The following is a 16047-nucleotide window of genomic DNA, read 5'->3' as shown; positions in this document are numbered from 1 at the left end:
GCTTGTCTAACTGAGAAAGTCTTCAAAATTCTTGTCTTCTGTACAGATACACGACCTGCGGGCACAGAGTCCACAGAAGAACATCTTAAGCACTGGTTTGGGACTTCAGACAAAGATACAGCCCCTGATTGCAGCACCCAGTAAAGATGCTCTGTTGTAAGCTGCCCTTGCAGTGGCTACAGCCAGGATCTGCATATACAGAAGAAAATTGCTGCAGGTTAAAAGCCATCAGCCTCTTCCATCTTTGCTGTCTTGGGAGTTGCTACTTCCCACAACTGGGAAAGCTAGAATGTGAGGACAAAAATGGAAAACCAGACCTGTTGCCCCACAACCTGCTGCTCTGCTGATGTTCTACTTTCATGTTTTGATGTGGATTTTTTTGTTGGCAAAGAGAAGCTAATGTATTGAAGAAAAAAATGGGAAAAGGAATGGATCACAAACTAATCTACTGTGAAACTCCTCAGTCTCACACTTGTCATTCTCTCATTACTAAAACAGCCATTTTCTGGGGTGTTGATATTTGTATCTTCAGAGTGCTGTTGCTTGGCAAGAAATATTCTTTTTGTTTCTTAGCATGTGGTTTTTGGCTTAAAAAAAGCATGGCACAACAGAAACTGCATTTTCACCACAATCTTGACCTCTTTGGACACTGTACCCGAAGTTACTGATCTTCTGTTTGTAGAGCAAACAATCAAGGGTTCCTCTTAAACTCCTTTAAAGTTTCTGCAGCTCAGGCAGTTATGGTACCATGAGTAACTTTGAATTTTGCATCATTTTTCAATATACCTGTCAGGAGTTGTGTATTGGAGTTTTTTTAATAATAAGTAATGGACTTAACACTTTTCTGCTTCTCTAGTGAATGGAAAACAAACCAGAACATTGGGGCAAGATGGACTCCCTTATTAACCTACTTATCTGTATTCTGAGACCTACATCTTGTATGTTTTATGTAAGAAATTTTAATTTGACAATAAATTCTTGTGTTAAATGTGTAAAAATGTTTTTGCTGTTCACTTGTGCTATGATCCAAGGATGTTGATTACAACATTCAGTGTCTAAATGTTACCAAATTACTATCTTTAATACTGATTTCATCACTTCCATCATTATTATGCTTCTTGTCTCTGTGCCCTATAAACTTCCACAGCAATTACTTGTGCAAAGTTTACTGTTACACAAGTCTGTTGTCAGAGTTTTACTTAATTCTTTTGAGTCTGTCAGAAAATGGCTGACGTGTAAAACATATATCCTCCTCCCTTTCCTCTCCCCCATGCCCTCCATTGCTAACTAAACAGGAATTGGGCACTCGGAACCTGAAATCAACTCCATTAAGGATGAAATTGTCATCATGAGATGAGAAAGTCATACCTAAGAAAGTTACCTACATCAAAAGCATCCTCCTTATTTTAGAGGAATAAAGCTTTCAGGGATGCTAGGTCCTGTTTGGGTCACCCAAACTGACAAGCAAATGGCTACACTGACGTATTCCTGAGCATTCAGCAGTTACTGGAATTGGGAGAGTCACACGAGGATTATTTACCTGATAGAGGTACTTCTTTAGTAAAAAACCAACCTTCTATTTACCTTGAATAGCTGCAAACTGCCAACTACTCTACCTACTAGGAAGTTGCAAGCATTTATCTCAATCTCTGACCTGGAATGTGTTTTGGGAAGCTTTTAAAGGCATGACGAGCCAAGAGCCAGAAATATACAAGTTTTAAATACTGCTACAGAGTTGAGCACGGTCTTCTTTCTGATCAGAGCCATAGGTATTTATTTTCTGACAGGGATAAATGCGAAGTGCTGGTGTATTTGTGGTGGCTTCTTTTTTTTGAGATTGGTTGGAAGATTTGTGGGTTTGTTTTGGGTTGGTTTTTGTTTGGTTTGGTTTGTTACTTTTTTAGTTTCCTACTATCATGAAAGGGATTTCCTTTGGCTACCAGCATTTTGGTGTTCTAATAAATTAATTAGACTGACTTTTCTTTCAGAAGGGGGGGAAAGGAGGTGTATATACAGATCTACCTCTTTAATATACAATTTCCAGTGGTTTTTTTTGTTAATTATTGCTGGCTTGGAACATTTCTAGATTTGGTGATTTTTCTGGTGATTGAACTAAAAAAGCAAAAACTTATTGCAACAGGTCTGTATCTGAATTCGAGTGGCAAAAGCTTAGGGTCAGAAGGATAAATGCTTTTAGCAAATTAAGTCGTTAAAGACTTTGTTAACTGGGGAGCTGATGTAGAAAGCCTTAAAGGCTATCACAGTTTAGCAGAATGACAGGATAAACTGAACTTTTGTGTATGTGTGTCCCAGTTTATCCACAGAAGTGTTTTTTCTGAGGACAAACTAACCAAAGTTTAGGACACCAAATTCCTTAATAATACTATCAGGTAGCTTTCAGTCTGGTTTGAGCTTATAGCTAAATTCGTTTGTCCTAGAATTTTTCAGTCTAATGCTATTAATTCTGCTTTAAGATATGCAAGTTAAACCACTAGAAACAAAAGATACATTGGTAAATCACCAGTTTAACAACAACAAAAAATAGTCCTGTAAGTATTGTCCTGGTTTGGAATTTGATAGTTCATATTGCAAAAAGACATTGCTTGGAAAAGATGTTTGTGGCCTTTTTTTGGTGGGAATCCTACTGATGTCTTGAATTCCCATAGCTAATGCTAGTGATCCTTTTGTGTCCTTGCCTGTGCAGGAGAAAAATAACACTTTTTTTAAAATCCCGAGTTTCACTAGATGGCAGCATCTCAGTGTTTCAACAGGAAATTACGTTCGTATAGAGAAACTCAGCATTTGGACTACAACTCCCAACAAGCACAGTAAAAAAAACCACAAACCTCTAGCACTTCCTTTGTACAAGGGTCAGTAAATATAACAAAGTTGTTTGAGATCTTTCGGTGAGTGACTGTATTAATAATTCTTTGTAAATGCTTCATAGAATCAGTATGGCAAATGTTTATAAAACCTGATGGTTAGATTGAAAAATGTATTTATAATGCATTTTGCTTCCCACATGTTAAGGTGATTTGGGGAAGCACTTGAACTGATCCAGGTGGCTTTTGGAAAGGAAAGAATTTTTCCATTAACTGCTTCAGAAGTCTGATTTGTTGAATCTGTAACCTTCAGGAAAATAGTTTCGCTGCAATTTTTGTCAGGAAAAACACCTAACAAAACAATTTCTGATCAAAATAAGAGAAATCAGTAATTTATTCAAAATGTAGGGCACTAAATTCGATTTACTAATCTGAGTCACAGCATGGATCTGAGCATCTCTAGAGGACAGCATTGGCTGCTAACATAGGGAAGATTATGGCACCTTTATCTTAATTTCCCAGTGAAGTACTTGGTGTGTTGGACTTATGTGTATATTTAAAGTCTTTGTGTTCTTATGACACCTTTCCACATCCGTATCTACACAGACGAAGTTGCTCAGAGGATTGTGTAAATGCAGGAGTTCTGCTTATGGGGAACTTGGTTAACAAACTCCAGATACTGCACTGTGACTGGAACACAGCGACTTCACTTTTTAGGAAGCTCTTTGGAGCATCCTATTAAGTAATTTTCTCCTTAAATAACCAAAAATCTACAGGAGTGAGAGGATGGTGTTTGTTTTTACTTGTTTGCCTGCGTTTTTGTATGCTGTACTTCATTGAACCTAACACAGCACTTGAACTTGTGTGCTGGGGCAGAACAGGGCTGTATTTCGCCTTTCAGCTGCTCCATACAGACTAAGGTAGCAGCTCCTAAAGGCTCCCAACTGCCCCAGGTATGCTCAGTGTTCCCTGACAACAAGGAACAAGAGGCAAGACTGGCAGCTTCATCCCCCCACACTCTCTTGCTTCATTAAGGCTGGGAATCTGCTGTGCTGAAAGATTCCTAAGACAACTGAGAGCAGATACCAAAGCCCAGGGTATTGTGTGGAATTTATTGCAGTCCAGGAAGTTGAAGAGTTTGGAGTTTGAGAGAAACAGAAGACAGACCTGCTTTTTAAGAACACCATGGAAACATCTACTGGAAACAGTAGAGCACGAATTATTGCTGTTTCATCTACTGGAAACAGTAGAGCACAAATTATTGCTGTTTCATCCTGGCTTTTTCTTTTGCCTGTTTAAAAAAATATAAAATCCAATTTCTGTTATAACGAAGCTTAACTTCTGAGCTCAAATGCCTTTTGATTTCTTGAGGTCCTTACATATAACAAAAAAAAAAAAGGTTGGGGCAGCCCTGCCCCTCAGAACCCTGGATCACTAAGGGTCACACTGCAGCCAAACAGGACAGTTGTGATGGCAGAGGTAGACCCTGGATTGATGATGTCTAGTTTTGGGAAAATGTTTGCATCTGATTCCTGAGGGTGGCGTTGGCTTATGTTTTTGTTAAATTTCTGTGCCATCCCGTGCCTACACAGGTGAGCACCATGGGGCGGCTGGATGGGAAGATCATCCTGTTGTCTGCAGCAGCACAGGGCATTGGCCGAGCAGCTGCTATTGTAAGTTGGAAAATGCTTGTTCTGCTGTGCCTTTGCAAGGTCTCTCATTCTAGCTTGTCCAATGACACCTGCACCAGTTCTTGAATGAATAAACGATAGATGAAGCCAGAACTACGCAGTGAAATGGAGGCTTTGTGCTGTTTGAATTTATGAAGATCTTCAACTCTGAGTGGAGATGTTAGATAATGATAAGAGCAAGACTTGAGGACAGCTGCAACTGCTTTTCTAACAATATATGGTTGGTACTGTCTGTACCTTTTATCCAATATCTCTGTTGCTTTGTTCTGGGAGAAAATAGAGATGACACAGAGGGAGTATTTCCTGCTCTAAGGCTGGATACTGTGAGGATCCCCTACAGTAAAGCCAAGATATTTTACCTATATTCATGATTGACATAACCAAGTCTACATGATACTAACAACACAGCATTGTTCACAATGAGCAACTGTAAGAAACCCTTTAAGTAAGTAAGTTTGACTACTGTTAAACAAAATTCAAGGTATGTATTAACTTTCCAGTTAGCCTGTAACTCCTTTTGACCAGTTCTTCTCCTGCTACTTCCCTTTTCCATGACAAATAAAAAACCCAGTAGAGTTATCTTGTTCTCTCTGTAATGTAATCAACAACTCAGGAAAAGCTCCTGTAGGATTTTTGCCAGACTAGTTGGTTTCTCACACATGTGGTTAAGAACACAGAAGACTGGTGATCTTTATGTAAGAGAAGACTCTTACATAAATCACTCAGTCCAAGGAGCAGATAATCTTCCTGATGGTTTCACTTTGTAAATACCCAGCAAGCCACGGAAGGCTGGTACATTTAATGTCACTATCCTCTTAAGCTGCCCTTGAGACACTTATGCTGAAGATGAGGGGCTACAGTCCAAGATGTCAGAATACTTTTGAGAGAGTTCACTTTCTTAGCTGTTGATTTATCAGTAATTGCAATACAAAGAAAGAGGCTTTGGAGGAGACCATCAAGAATGAACCAATGTCTCTGGTTAAATATCAGAGGTCATGCTGCTTTTAATATTGTTCTATGCCAATGATTTGGATACAAAGGATGTTGTTAAAAATAAAAAACTCCTGGTTTATGACTTCTGCCTTTGCCTGTCAAATATCCTAACTTCATTTGAATCTAACAATACAGACAATTCTAGCCCTATATTTATAATGTGCTTACTAGTGCAGCTAATAAGGACAATAATAATATCCATTATCTTAGTCTAGTTACTGTTCTTTATTTATGGATTTTACTTTAGGAAAAACACCTTAAATCTGTCTTATCATGCAAAGTTACATAGTTATAACTATATCACAGGATCTGTGCAACTCCCTGATATGCCCAGAATGAAAACAAGAGATCAGCTGCCTTCAGCCACCTTCTATTTCAAGCCAAAAAGGACCTGAGAAGAAAACAGATTTTATTTCTGGTACGATCTGGAATATCTAAATATAAACTGCTTCTCTTGTATTGTCCAGGCTTTTGCTAAAGAAGGAGCCAAAGTCATTGCTACAGACATCAATGAGTCTAAACTGCAGGAACTGGGAAAATATCCAGGTAAATGGCCCTACAGCAGGCATTGGTTCAGCTCTTACAAGTTTTGTGTAGGCTGGCTGAGATACATATTGAGGACAGGAAACTTCAAAAAGCCAGAAAATAGGAAAATATCCAGACTAATTCTTTAGATGTTGGCATGGCTTTATTCTGGTGTGAAGTAGCAGAGATTTAGCATGTAAAATATTGCAACAGCAGCGTATCAGACAGACCACTATTCCAAGCATGTGGAATAACTGATTTTCTTGTGCCACAGAAGAAGTTGGTATTTGTTTGCCAGAACAGCACCCATTTCAGTTACCTTTTGGCATCACTAGGCTAATTGTCAAGTGCATCACTCTGGAAGGCATGGAATGCTTTTCTCTGATCAGGAGAACACCTCACATACAGGAAGGTAGACCTAGTGTCTTGTATTTCTATGGTCCATACATAACTATCCTTCTACTGCATTCCTTACTGACTTGTAGGATCCATATATCTTCAGAAATTTGATTCTAGCAACACTGGATACACCTATTCTGTTTGTACAAATGTTCAGACATGAAAGGTGCTCTTCTACTGGCACCACAGGAACATGCTTCAAGGAGCAGGTTTTGCACAGATGTTTCTAATTTTAAGTGACACTAGTGGGGTACTACATGTAAAAGTATTTTTTCAATATTGAAATAAAAAATAAGACTTGGATATATTTTACAGCTGAAAATGCTTCTAACTTGATTTGAGAGAAGAAAGTGGATTTAATGAATTCCTACTACAGGGTGACAGTAAAATACACAAAACCACAGCTGGCACAGCTTTTAGCCTATCAGTCTTTGCCAACTGGAGTTCACCACAAGAAATCCCTTTGTAATTCTCTGGGAACTTCAGGGCTTTTCAGGTTCCTTCTGAGGGTGTTTGGGAACATGTTACATTTTTTCCCTCTGCTAGTACGATCACAAGGAAAGAAATTATTTTCCATATACTCAGCGCCATTTCCATCCTTTAGACATAAGATTAGTCAACCTATAGTTCATCAAGAATTGGCATGTTGTGGTCTTTGAATTTTATCCAGGAGAGGTAATTCCAATGTGATATTAATCACTAGTCTTCAGTTTGATTGAATACACAAATCTCTTCTAAAGTGTCTGTATCATTTAACTAAGGCATAGAAAGCCTATTCATGGACTTGTCACTTTGGCTTCAAAAAAACCAGGTTTTTATCCATTTCAAATCAAATTCTCCTTTAATTTAGACAACACTCAGATGCTTTACAGACAGTTTTACAGTACTTCATAGAATCATATATTCTGGGTGAGACTTCTGGCGGCCATGTAGTCCCATCTACTGCTCAAAGTGGCACAGGTTAGAGCAGGTTGCTCAGGGCTGTGTTTAATCAAGTTCTGAACATCTCTAAGGACGGAATTTCCTTAATAACCTCTGCAAGATCCTGTTCCAGTGTGCCTGTCCTCATGATTTTAATAATTTATGCAAAATAATTTTTCCTCATGAATTAAGTTAGATAAAACTCATTGATGATATCATCAACCACACATGAGAATGTGGCATGTCATGTTACTGTAAGACACGTGCAACTAGTGTCTTACAGTAATTCCAAGTAATTGTTACTCTATGATAATGAGCATGAAAGTTTATCATGATTATATCAGTTCTGTCATTCTTCCATGTGAGAGTATAGTGGAATTCCAATTTATTTGGAATGTTTTTATGGTGAATTATGCTAGCTCATCTGCTTGTGTCACACTGTATAACAATTAAAAACAGTTGATCATTTTAATTCTCTCCTGAAATTTTAAATAGCATGACATGCTGTCCCAGTTTAACCACTGCACTAACTTAATCATTAAGTGTAGCTCTCACTGAATTGAATCCTCACTGAAGTGCAATCCTCAGCACATCAGAAAAATAATCAGCTTATTCTTAGTCAAATACATTGAAACAAATACCATGTGTTTTCCAGGCATTCAAATGCGGGTTCTGGATGTCACCAAAAAGGAGCAGATAGAAAATCTGGCCAAGGAGATTGAAAAGATTGATGTCCTCTGTAACATTGCAGGGTAACCAGACTCTCTTTGCTACTACTATTTTTCTGGTTTTCCCTGTCCTCCAGAGCTACTTTCTATTACTTCAATGCATTTTATTTCTTATGTTTTAATGTATTTTATACCTTTAATACAAAATTTCATGTGTTTTCATCAAAACTGACCTTTTGTGCACAGCCACATAACCCAGGCCAAGATAGAACAGCTCTGGAATTTATGTTTTCCCTACTCTATGGGTACCCTGTACTGATGGCTTCGGCCCTCCTTAGCACAACAGTAAACAAAGATGACAGTCTGCTAGTGCTCCGGTTTGGTTTTTTTAATTCTTCTATTGCCAATCATTTTGTTGCACATATTGAGTCTGCATTGTGTCCTTGATACTTATCAGAAGAAATACACTGCTACTTGGCATTCTTCAAAAGAGCTCTTACCCCCCCACCCCTTTTCAAGGTTGGAAAAGTTAACCTCTACAAAATAGTAGTGGGAAAAGATCCATAAAAAGCCATAGAAATGTAAATGACAGGCTGTAATCCACTTCATGCATTCATTTCTAGGTTTGTTCATCATGGAACCATTCTGGAGTGTGAGGAGCAAGACTGGGACTTCACGATGAACCTCAATGTTCGCAGCATGTATCTAATGATCAAGACGTTCCTTCCAAAGGCAAGGCTTGGCTGCCCATGACTTTTAGTCTCTGCTGCATTGTTTAAAGTGTGAGAAATCAGAGTTGTTGCCCCTGTGACAATATACAAAATACAAGTGTGCAGCTTTGGATAGGGGAGCCCTTAGATTACAGTGATCCCACTGTAAAACATTCTCTGCACTGCATAATATTTCGAGTAGACAATTTATCTAAAGGATATGGTAGAGAATATTTATCTGGGGAGTTGACCTATGTAAACTAGCTAAAATACTTCAGACTTTATGCAGAGCAGTGAGGGAGCCATTGCAATACAGTGCTAATGTATTATACTACAGCACACATCTGCACAATACTACTGCTACAAAATATTTTAAAATAATGTATATTAACATGAATTTTATACAGCTCTGGAGACTGCCATGTGGAGAAATTCAGGGACGCTGATGCTAACATGCTGATTAGAGCAGAACAATTCAATGACTGTAGCACCTCGAGGGTGCTTCTTTGGTTTTACATAATCACTAGGTTTGGGTCTGCAAAAACTGGTGGACTGAATAAGGTGTTTGCATTCCTGTAAATGCAAAGGCCAAGTTTGAAAGCTGTGACCATAACTGGATGACAACTACTCTATTCAGTATTGTTCCAGATCGTTTTGCTTGGTTGATTTGGTTTTTCATTTGTTTGGGGGTAGGTTTTTTCTTAATTTTCAAAGTTTGGGGTTTTTTAACAACTTCAGGCATATCAGGTTTTAGGATGCCTAAAAAGGTCATAACTTAAAGAAAATTAGCTGCAATTCACAGAGTGTTGTGCTTTAGTCTTCTCCAAAACAAGAAGAGTTTGAGTGGGATCAGTGAGTTGCTGCATTAGTAGATGGTATGAGCAGATGTCTGTGTAGGGTAACTTACTGTGGTGACAAGAGAGCAATGATGTAGAGGTGGTGACCTAAGAAAAAATCCTTTCCTGGCGTAGTTTTCAATCCTGACATGGCTCAGGGGAACTGAGTGAGAATTTCAGACTTTGCACCTACCCATGCCAATTAAGCTTTGTTACCCTGATTATCAGGTGCATGTAGGGCTGCTCTGTGAGTTGCTGTGGGCTATTTTGCTGAACCTGAAGATGACAAAATAGTTTGCATTCAAGTGACATAAGTACTCTTTTGCAGATGCTTAAAGAGAAATCTGGAAATATTATAAATATGTCTTCTGTGGCATCCAGCATCAAAGGTCAGTAGCTTGCTAGAGGTCCTTATATAAATCTTTAAGATGATGGATATGCAAAATAAATATTGCACAACGATATTTCTAAATCTTGCAGAGGGATGCAGTAAGAAAAAAAAAGTGAACACATTCAACTCAAACATAAATTCAAGGACACAGATGGAAAATTGCAGAAACTCCAAGATCCTTACCTCCAAGCATTTTCAATGTTTTGTAGCATCCTCTTTACCAGTTTTTATTAGCTAAAAAGGAATTCCTTCCAGTGGTATCTTGCTACATGTGTTCTTCAGAGATAAAATGAAGAAATGACAATTACATAAGTGCTGTAACTATGCTTTCAAAGGAAGCCTGATCATGACTAACAGATGGATTTCTGCTGTTCTTCAATCTTTGCTGCTTGCTACATTTTCTAGACTACTTCCCAGATTTACACTATTGAAAGATTGTGTGCTTTCCTCTGGTGTATACCTGAGTAGAATTCCAGCAGTCGGCATTCTAGCTAGCCTGCCTTTATAGAGAGGCTACAGTTGCTACAGGAAATGCTGGAGTCCAGAAGCAGGTGCATATTGAACAAAGTTGGCTCTTCCTTTTTTCTTTTTTTCCTTTTTAACTATGTTCCTGTGCTGCCTTAACACGGACCTTCTGTTAGGGGTTGTGAGCAGGTGTGTCTATAGTACTTCAAAGGCAGCAGTTATTGGGCTCACAAAGGCTGTGGCTGCTGATTTCATTGAACAAGGCATCAGATGCAACTGCATATGTCCTGGTAAGTGTTCTGACATTATTCTGTAAACTAGGAGTAGATGCTAGAGGGCCAGGTTTAGTTTGGCTTTTTTAACAAAGAATAGACTTGCAAGTGGCAACTGAAGTTACCAGCAGTCTAAAAGAACAGAGCATGCTTGAAAGGCTTAATATAGAAAAGTTGTTATTCTGTATGTTTAGTCTGATTAACCTGGTATTTGCACTTTATAGATACATTACACAGTATTTGAATGGTTGTTTTCAAAGATCCAGTCTAGGAAGTTAGAAGCGGGCAAGAGCTTGCTAACAGTCTGACCGTTGTTTAACCATCCAAAAAGTATTGAATCTAATTCTCCAAACTCTTGCCTTCTACTGAAATTTAAAATTCTGTGCTGTATTGGTAGCTTTGCAGTCTTTCTCCTGAATTATATTATGAAGTTACACCTAGAAATAGAACAAATAGAAAAAATAAACTTTTGTCATGATTGCTGTTGCAGTTGAGTTTTAACACTGAACTTAAAATTTTGCTTAGGAACTGTTGACACACCGTCTTTACAGGAAAGAATCCAAGCCCGGCCTAACCCAGAACAGGTGAGAAAGGAATTTATTAGCTTGGTCACGTGTGTATATATATTTAACTCTCTTTTAAAAAAGAAAATTTAGCTGCACTTCTGTCCATATTCTAAAATGTCCTCAATTTCAGAGAACTGTGGATAACTTAACATTACTGTCTCCTTTTAAAGCGTGGTCAGCTTGTACTTGCAACAGAAGCCTTAAGGCCAGACAGAACTGAAGCCTCAGAAGGATAATATTGCTTAGTGAATGCAGAGGGTCTCTCGTCCATGAAAGCTACTCCAAGTGTAGGTTACAGTATCCAGTGCAAAACCAGAGGACTTTTTCTATCGTGGCATGTGTCAGCCACAAGGTAGTGCAAAAACGTGACAGAGCATTCTGGCTTATGCATTTCAACATTATTTGGGATGCTTAGTAGGTAGTTGCAAGTTCTCATTTGAAGGACATGTACGGAAGAGGGTTTCGGTGGATTGGTGCCGCGTTTGTCCTTACTGCGTCCCTCGTGGAGACGCTCAGGCGGCGGCACTCTGCCAGCACCTACAGAGGGTCTCTCGTCCATGAAAGCTACTCCAAGTGTAGGTTACAGTATCCAGTGCAAAACCAGAGGACTTTTTCTATCGTGGCATGTGTCAGCCACAAGGTAGTGCAAAAACGTGACAGAGCATTCTGGCTTATGCATTTCAACATTATTTGGGATGCTTAGTAGGTAGTTGCAAGTTCTCATTTGAAGGACATGTACGGAAGAGGGTTTCGGTGGATTGGTGCCGCGTTTGTCCTTACTGCGTCCCTCGTGGAGACGCTCAGGCAGCGGCACTCTGCCAGCACCTACACGTGCACACAATCTCACCTTCGCAAGCAGTCGCGAACAGCCGCTCACACCCACAGTTTATGCAGGAACCAGAGATGGAGGCGAGAGGGGTTCTCTGCATGCGATTCCGAGGCGTTTAATCACAACACACCTGACGGGGGCAGAGGCGAGAAGAACCCAGAACTGAATGCCCGTGCGGGTTTTATCCTGAGAGTTCCCAAAGGTGGGCAGAGCATCCAAAACCAATAGTCTGAGGGCTAGGGGACAGAGGCAAGGTTGAGTGACATAACAGGGCCAATGGGAAAAGGGATGGGAGGGGGGAGAGGGCCAGTGACCAGCAGAATCTAGACAAAGAACCTTCTAGCACAGCGTTGTAGGGAGAGATCACTTTTAGGGTAACTTGGGGGGTGTAAAGTGGATTTAGCCACCGCAACAGACATGGGAATATCTACCACCAAAGGAAGAAGGATTTTTTGTTGGCTTTATTCTGGAACCAGAGATTTAGGTGCTGTCTAAAAGCCTCCTACTTTTTTTCAGCCTGAAATTAACACTGCTGTTGATTTTATATTTCTTCTAGCATTACATCCCTACTTGGTGCACTAAAGAAAGTTATGATTAGAGGCCTGTTTCCAATATTGCTTTGTACATGTCAACAGATTAAAATAATTGCTTTTTTATTTTTGATATACCAAATGCTTTTGTACATCCAGGCACTGAAAGACTTTCTGGCTAGACAAAAGACTGGCAGGATGGCTACTGCTGAAGAAGTGGCCCATCTCTTTGTCTACTTGGCCTCTGATGAAGTAAGTATAGACAATAAAATGTCCTGTCACAGAATCCCATGCTACTTTGCTGCCTCACAGTAGAGAGGGTATTTGTTTCAGGATGATTTATATTGTCTTTGAGCTGGATTTTTACAAAAATAAAAAATTATGTTCTTCTACTGAGTTCAACCTGTGATACAAAAAGTACTCTGAATGTTGATGTTGATTGCAAGGCATTGGGTGTTCAGTAGGGTAGCCTGGTGGTTTCATGTCACCTGAGGAAATTGACTGACCCCAATCATCCTGAATGGTAAGAGAAATGAGCTTGTCAGCTTTACTAAGCTTGCACCATGGTAGATCATGTTTTAAGGAGGTAGAATTAGAAGTCATCCCGTACCTTTGCTACTCAAGGGCAAGTAATTGTGTAGAGCTGCTGGAGATTTTAGCTAATGCTCAGGGTGAATCTGCCATTCCAGCATAAGGAAAACAACAGACCCACTGTGGTTGTCACACACGAGACTCTTGATGACCGCTGCAAACAGCACCAACACTAATGAGCACACACCAACGTTATTTCAGCTGCTATAAATTTACTGAGACTAAAAAACTGGACTGGATTTGTCTGGATGTGTCCAGCAGTCCTAATGTCCATGTCAAAATACTTCAATGGATTTAGTTCAGTATTAATGTTGCTATCTATCAGTAATCTGTTTCTCAACTTCATCTTGGTTTTAGTATTTCCATAACACTAATAATTTTTTCCAGTCTGCTGCTTCCTGTCTGCTCACAGAGTTTTCAACCATATGTAAAAAGAATTCCATTTTTTCAATATATTCAGTGTGTTTCAGCACTAACATAGGGAAGAATCTCAACAGCTCAGTTGCTTACCCCACTATCTGTATAGTCCAAGTTTTCAATTAGGTCCCATTATAATTATTGGCTGACCTGGTCAGACTCTGCTCAGCTGGACGGAGCTTATAACAGCATAGTGTGAGGTATTTTTTCCTGCAGGTAAGATACCTGAAGTCTAGCTTTTGTAAATTTCTATTCTCAGGATGCATTCTCATCTTAATGCCTCTAATACTATTTTTGCCACACTTCCTTGAATTAAGTAAAAGGCTTCAATTTCCATGTTTGTTTATATTTAGATCTTATATTACTTATTCAGGTATGCCTGTAAAACAAAAAATAAGGTGTGTAAAAAGAAAGCAGATTTTTTAATTTAAAGAAAAAGTGTTTCCCTATAATTAATAGCCATGAAAAAATTACTTCAAATCATTGTTTATTTTATGTAATTGCAGTCTGCCTATGTGACTGGTAATGAACTAATCATCGATGGAGGATGGAGCTTGTGATTGACTCTACCTACAAATGGAAATTCATACTATGATGGGCAAAAAATGAGGACGGTGTTTCTTGCAAAGACTGAGATCATGCATGTGATGTCTTTCCAAACAAATTTGCTGCAAGCTCTTTCTAGATTGATCTTACTCATTAACTTTTCCTTAAATAGAGAAACACTGGAGTAAAATACACTTCATGTGGCTTCAATTTATGGCAACTCCAAAAACATGAAAGAACAGCAGTTTAATGTTTTAAGAGTTCAGGGGGCTAAAAATACTATTCAAGGTACAAAATCTGAGTTGTGTTTTATGCAAATCTGAGTGAAAGGAATTAAGAGTTATCTTTATTCTCATCTTACAAGGTATTTGGAAATTAAATACTCACAATTAGATTTTCATGTACAGGAACCACTATGCAAGGCCATTATTCTAGCAGGCATGGATGGGGGGTATATGTGAGAGAAGTATTCTTAAATACATAGTTTGATCTTCATGAATATGCTTGACTTGCAGCACAAAAGCAAAAGGAGTGGATTTCACCACTCTAGAGAGTCAATATATTCCTCTCCAAAATGATGTACTGATATTGGACAAATTCTGTAAAATCTGTTGCTAGGTGCTACACTTTGGTGCTCTATGCCTTAGTCTCAAGTACCAATACAGCTCACTCTAAAGCACAAGGCAAAATTTCTCTGAAAAGGGCTGTTTCTACAAGAGTTGGTATTGATGTTTTTATTGTGATAGCACATGGTAGCTTTGATTCATGAAATAGAAACCTATTATTGTCAAGTTTCACACTCTGGGGAAAAACATAGGTCCTGACCCAGAGATCTAAGACAATGAATACCCTGAATTCATAAAGCATTTGTTCTGCTAACATACTGCTTAAAACCAACATGAATGAGATGGTCCGACTGCCTGTAAATATGGTCACCTTTAACAATTGCACATAGCTCCATTTATCTACTTCATAAATGAAACTCTGTGTAATTTCATACATATATTCATATAGATTATATATATGTGAGGCAGGAATTACAGAAGAAATGCTACTGAGTATGATTCATCAGTAATCAAAGCACAGGAACAATGTACAATATTGTGTGTGTTTCTGTAACAACAGCTGCCATGTTTATAAAATTATTATTAAGCTTTTCAGTATCAGCTGAAGCATTAATATAAATTATTTTGTTTCAAAGATAATGAAACATCTAGCTAAAATCTGGCCTCTTATTTTAAAATAACTGTATGTAAATGTAAATTTTACAAATGAGAAAAGTATTGTGGATTTTGACTTCCTTGGGCTCATTATGGGTTTAACGTTTACCTTTAATCATGGCCGGAGCATTCTGACCTTGTGTGGTTTGTTTATGTGGTTTTAGAGAATCTAGTATTTCAATCAAGTGACCCTGGCAGCCAGGCAGGATCAAATTAGGGCACAAATCCAAAGTTATCCAAAATGCTTCCACAAATGTTCACTGACATAAATTCAAACATTGAAAGTTAAGGCTGGCAGGACACAGTTTCAATGGTTTCAGAGTTTAATACGAAGGCCAAAGTCCTTCTTTTGCAGCAGGTGCAGAAGGCTTACCTTGAAAAGGGAAAACTTCCCCACTGCAGTAACACAGGGAGCTTGTACTGTGTATTCTGAAAATATAATTAAGAATCTGAGACAAAATTCATTATATTTACTGCATACTGGACATCATTACTTAACATTTCTAAGCTCACTTAGATGTGATTGTAGCTGATTGTAGTATACAGAGGCTGCTCCAAAATGGCTGCTGCTGTTGTTGTCAAAGCACTTGTGCAAGAGAATAAGTACCACCTGCCTTTAAATTGCACTAAAGGCACAAAGGGCTTTTTTAGTGGT

General features: G+C 38.7%; 2 protein-coding genes across 3 annotated transcripts in view; both read left to right on the top strand.

The window, feature by feature from the left end:
• Positions 1–1041, top strand: part of CENPE (centromere protein E) — a 38893-nt gene extending 37852 nt beyond the window's left edge. The window contains exon 45 of the mRNA XM_017736730.1: positions 47–1041. Within this exon, the coding sequence (XP_017592219.1) occupies positions 47–144 (98 nt within the window). The 3' untranslated portion in view covers positions 145–1041. The remainder of the gene's footprint in view (positions 1–46) is intronic.
• A 1765-nt stretch (positions 1042–2806) lies between these two features.
• On the top strand, positions 2807–15507 carry BDH2 (3-hydroxybutyrate dehydrogenase, type 2). 2 transcript variants are annotated; one of them, XM_008635599.2, is made up of 10 exons: positions 2807–2906; positions 4415–4495; positions 5974–6052; positions 8007–8103; positions 8643–8751; positions 9894–9954; positions 10598–10711; positions 11219–11277; positions 12778–12870; positions 14133–15507. In XM_008635599.2, the coding sequence occupies exons 2-10, from the start codon at positions 4424–4426 to the stop codon at positions 14184–14186; spliced, it is 738 nt and encodes a 245-aa protein (XP_008633821.1). In that variant the 5' UTR covers positions 2807–2906; positions 4415–4423; the 3' UTR covers positions 14187–15507. The 2 variants fall into 2 exon arrangements, with proteins under 2 accessions (XP_008633821.1, XP_017592263.1); XM_017736774.1 differs by lacking the exon at positions 10598–10711.
• Positions 15508–16047: the final 540 nt, after the last annotated feature.

The sequence above is a fragment of the Corvus brachyrhynchos genome, unplaced genomic scaffold, assembly GCF_000691975.1.
Source record: "Corvus brachyrhynchos isolate BGI_N302 unplaced genomic scaffold, ASM69197v1 scaffold175, whole genome shotgun sequence".
Taxonomy (NCBI): Eukaryota; Metazoa; Chordata; class Aves; order Passeriformes; family Corvidae; genus Corvus; species Corvus brachyrhynchos.
This window is presented reverse-complemented; position numbering and strand designations above follow the sequence as displayed.

Coding starts and splice junctions, on each gene's coding strand:
- BDH2 (XM_008635599.2), top strand. CDS start 4,424: ATGGGGCGGCTGGATGGGAAGATCATCCTGTTGTCTGCAGCAGCACAG. Junction 8,104..8,642: donor GTCCTCTGTAACATTGCAGG/GTAACCAGACTC, acceptor ATTCATTTCTAG/GTTTGTTCATCATGGAACCA. Junction 9,955..10,597: donor TGTGGCATCCAGCATCAAAG/GTCAGTAGCTTG, acceptor ACCTTCTGTTAG/GGGTTGTGAGCAGGTGTGTC.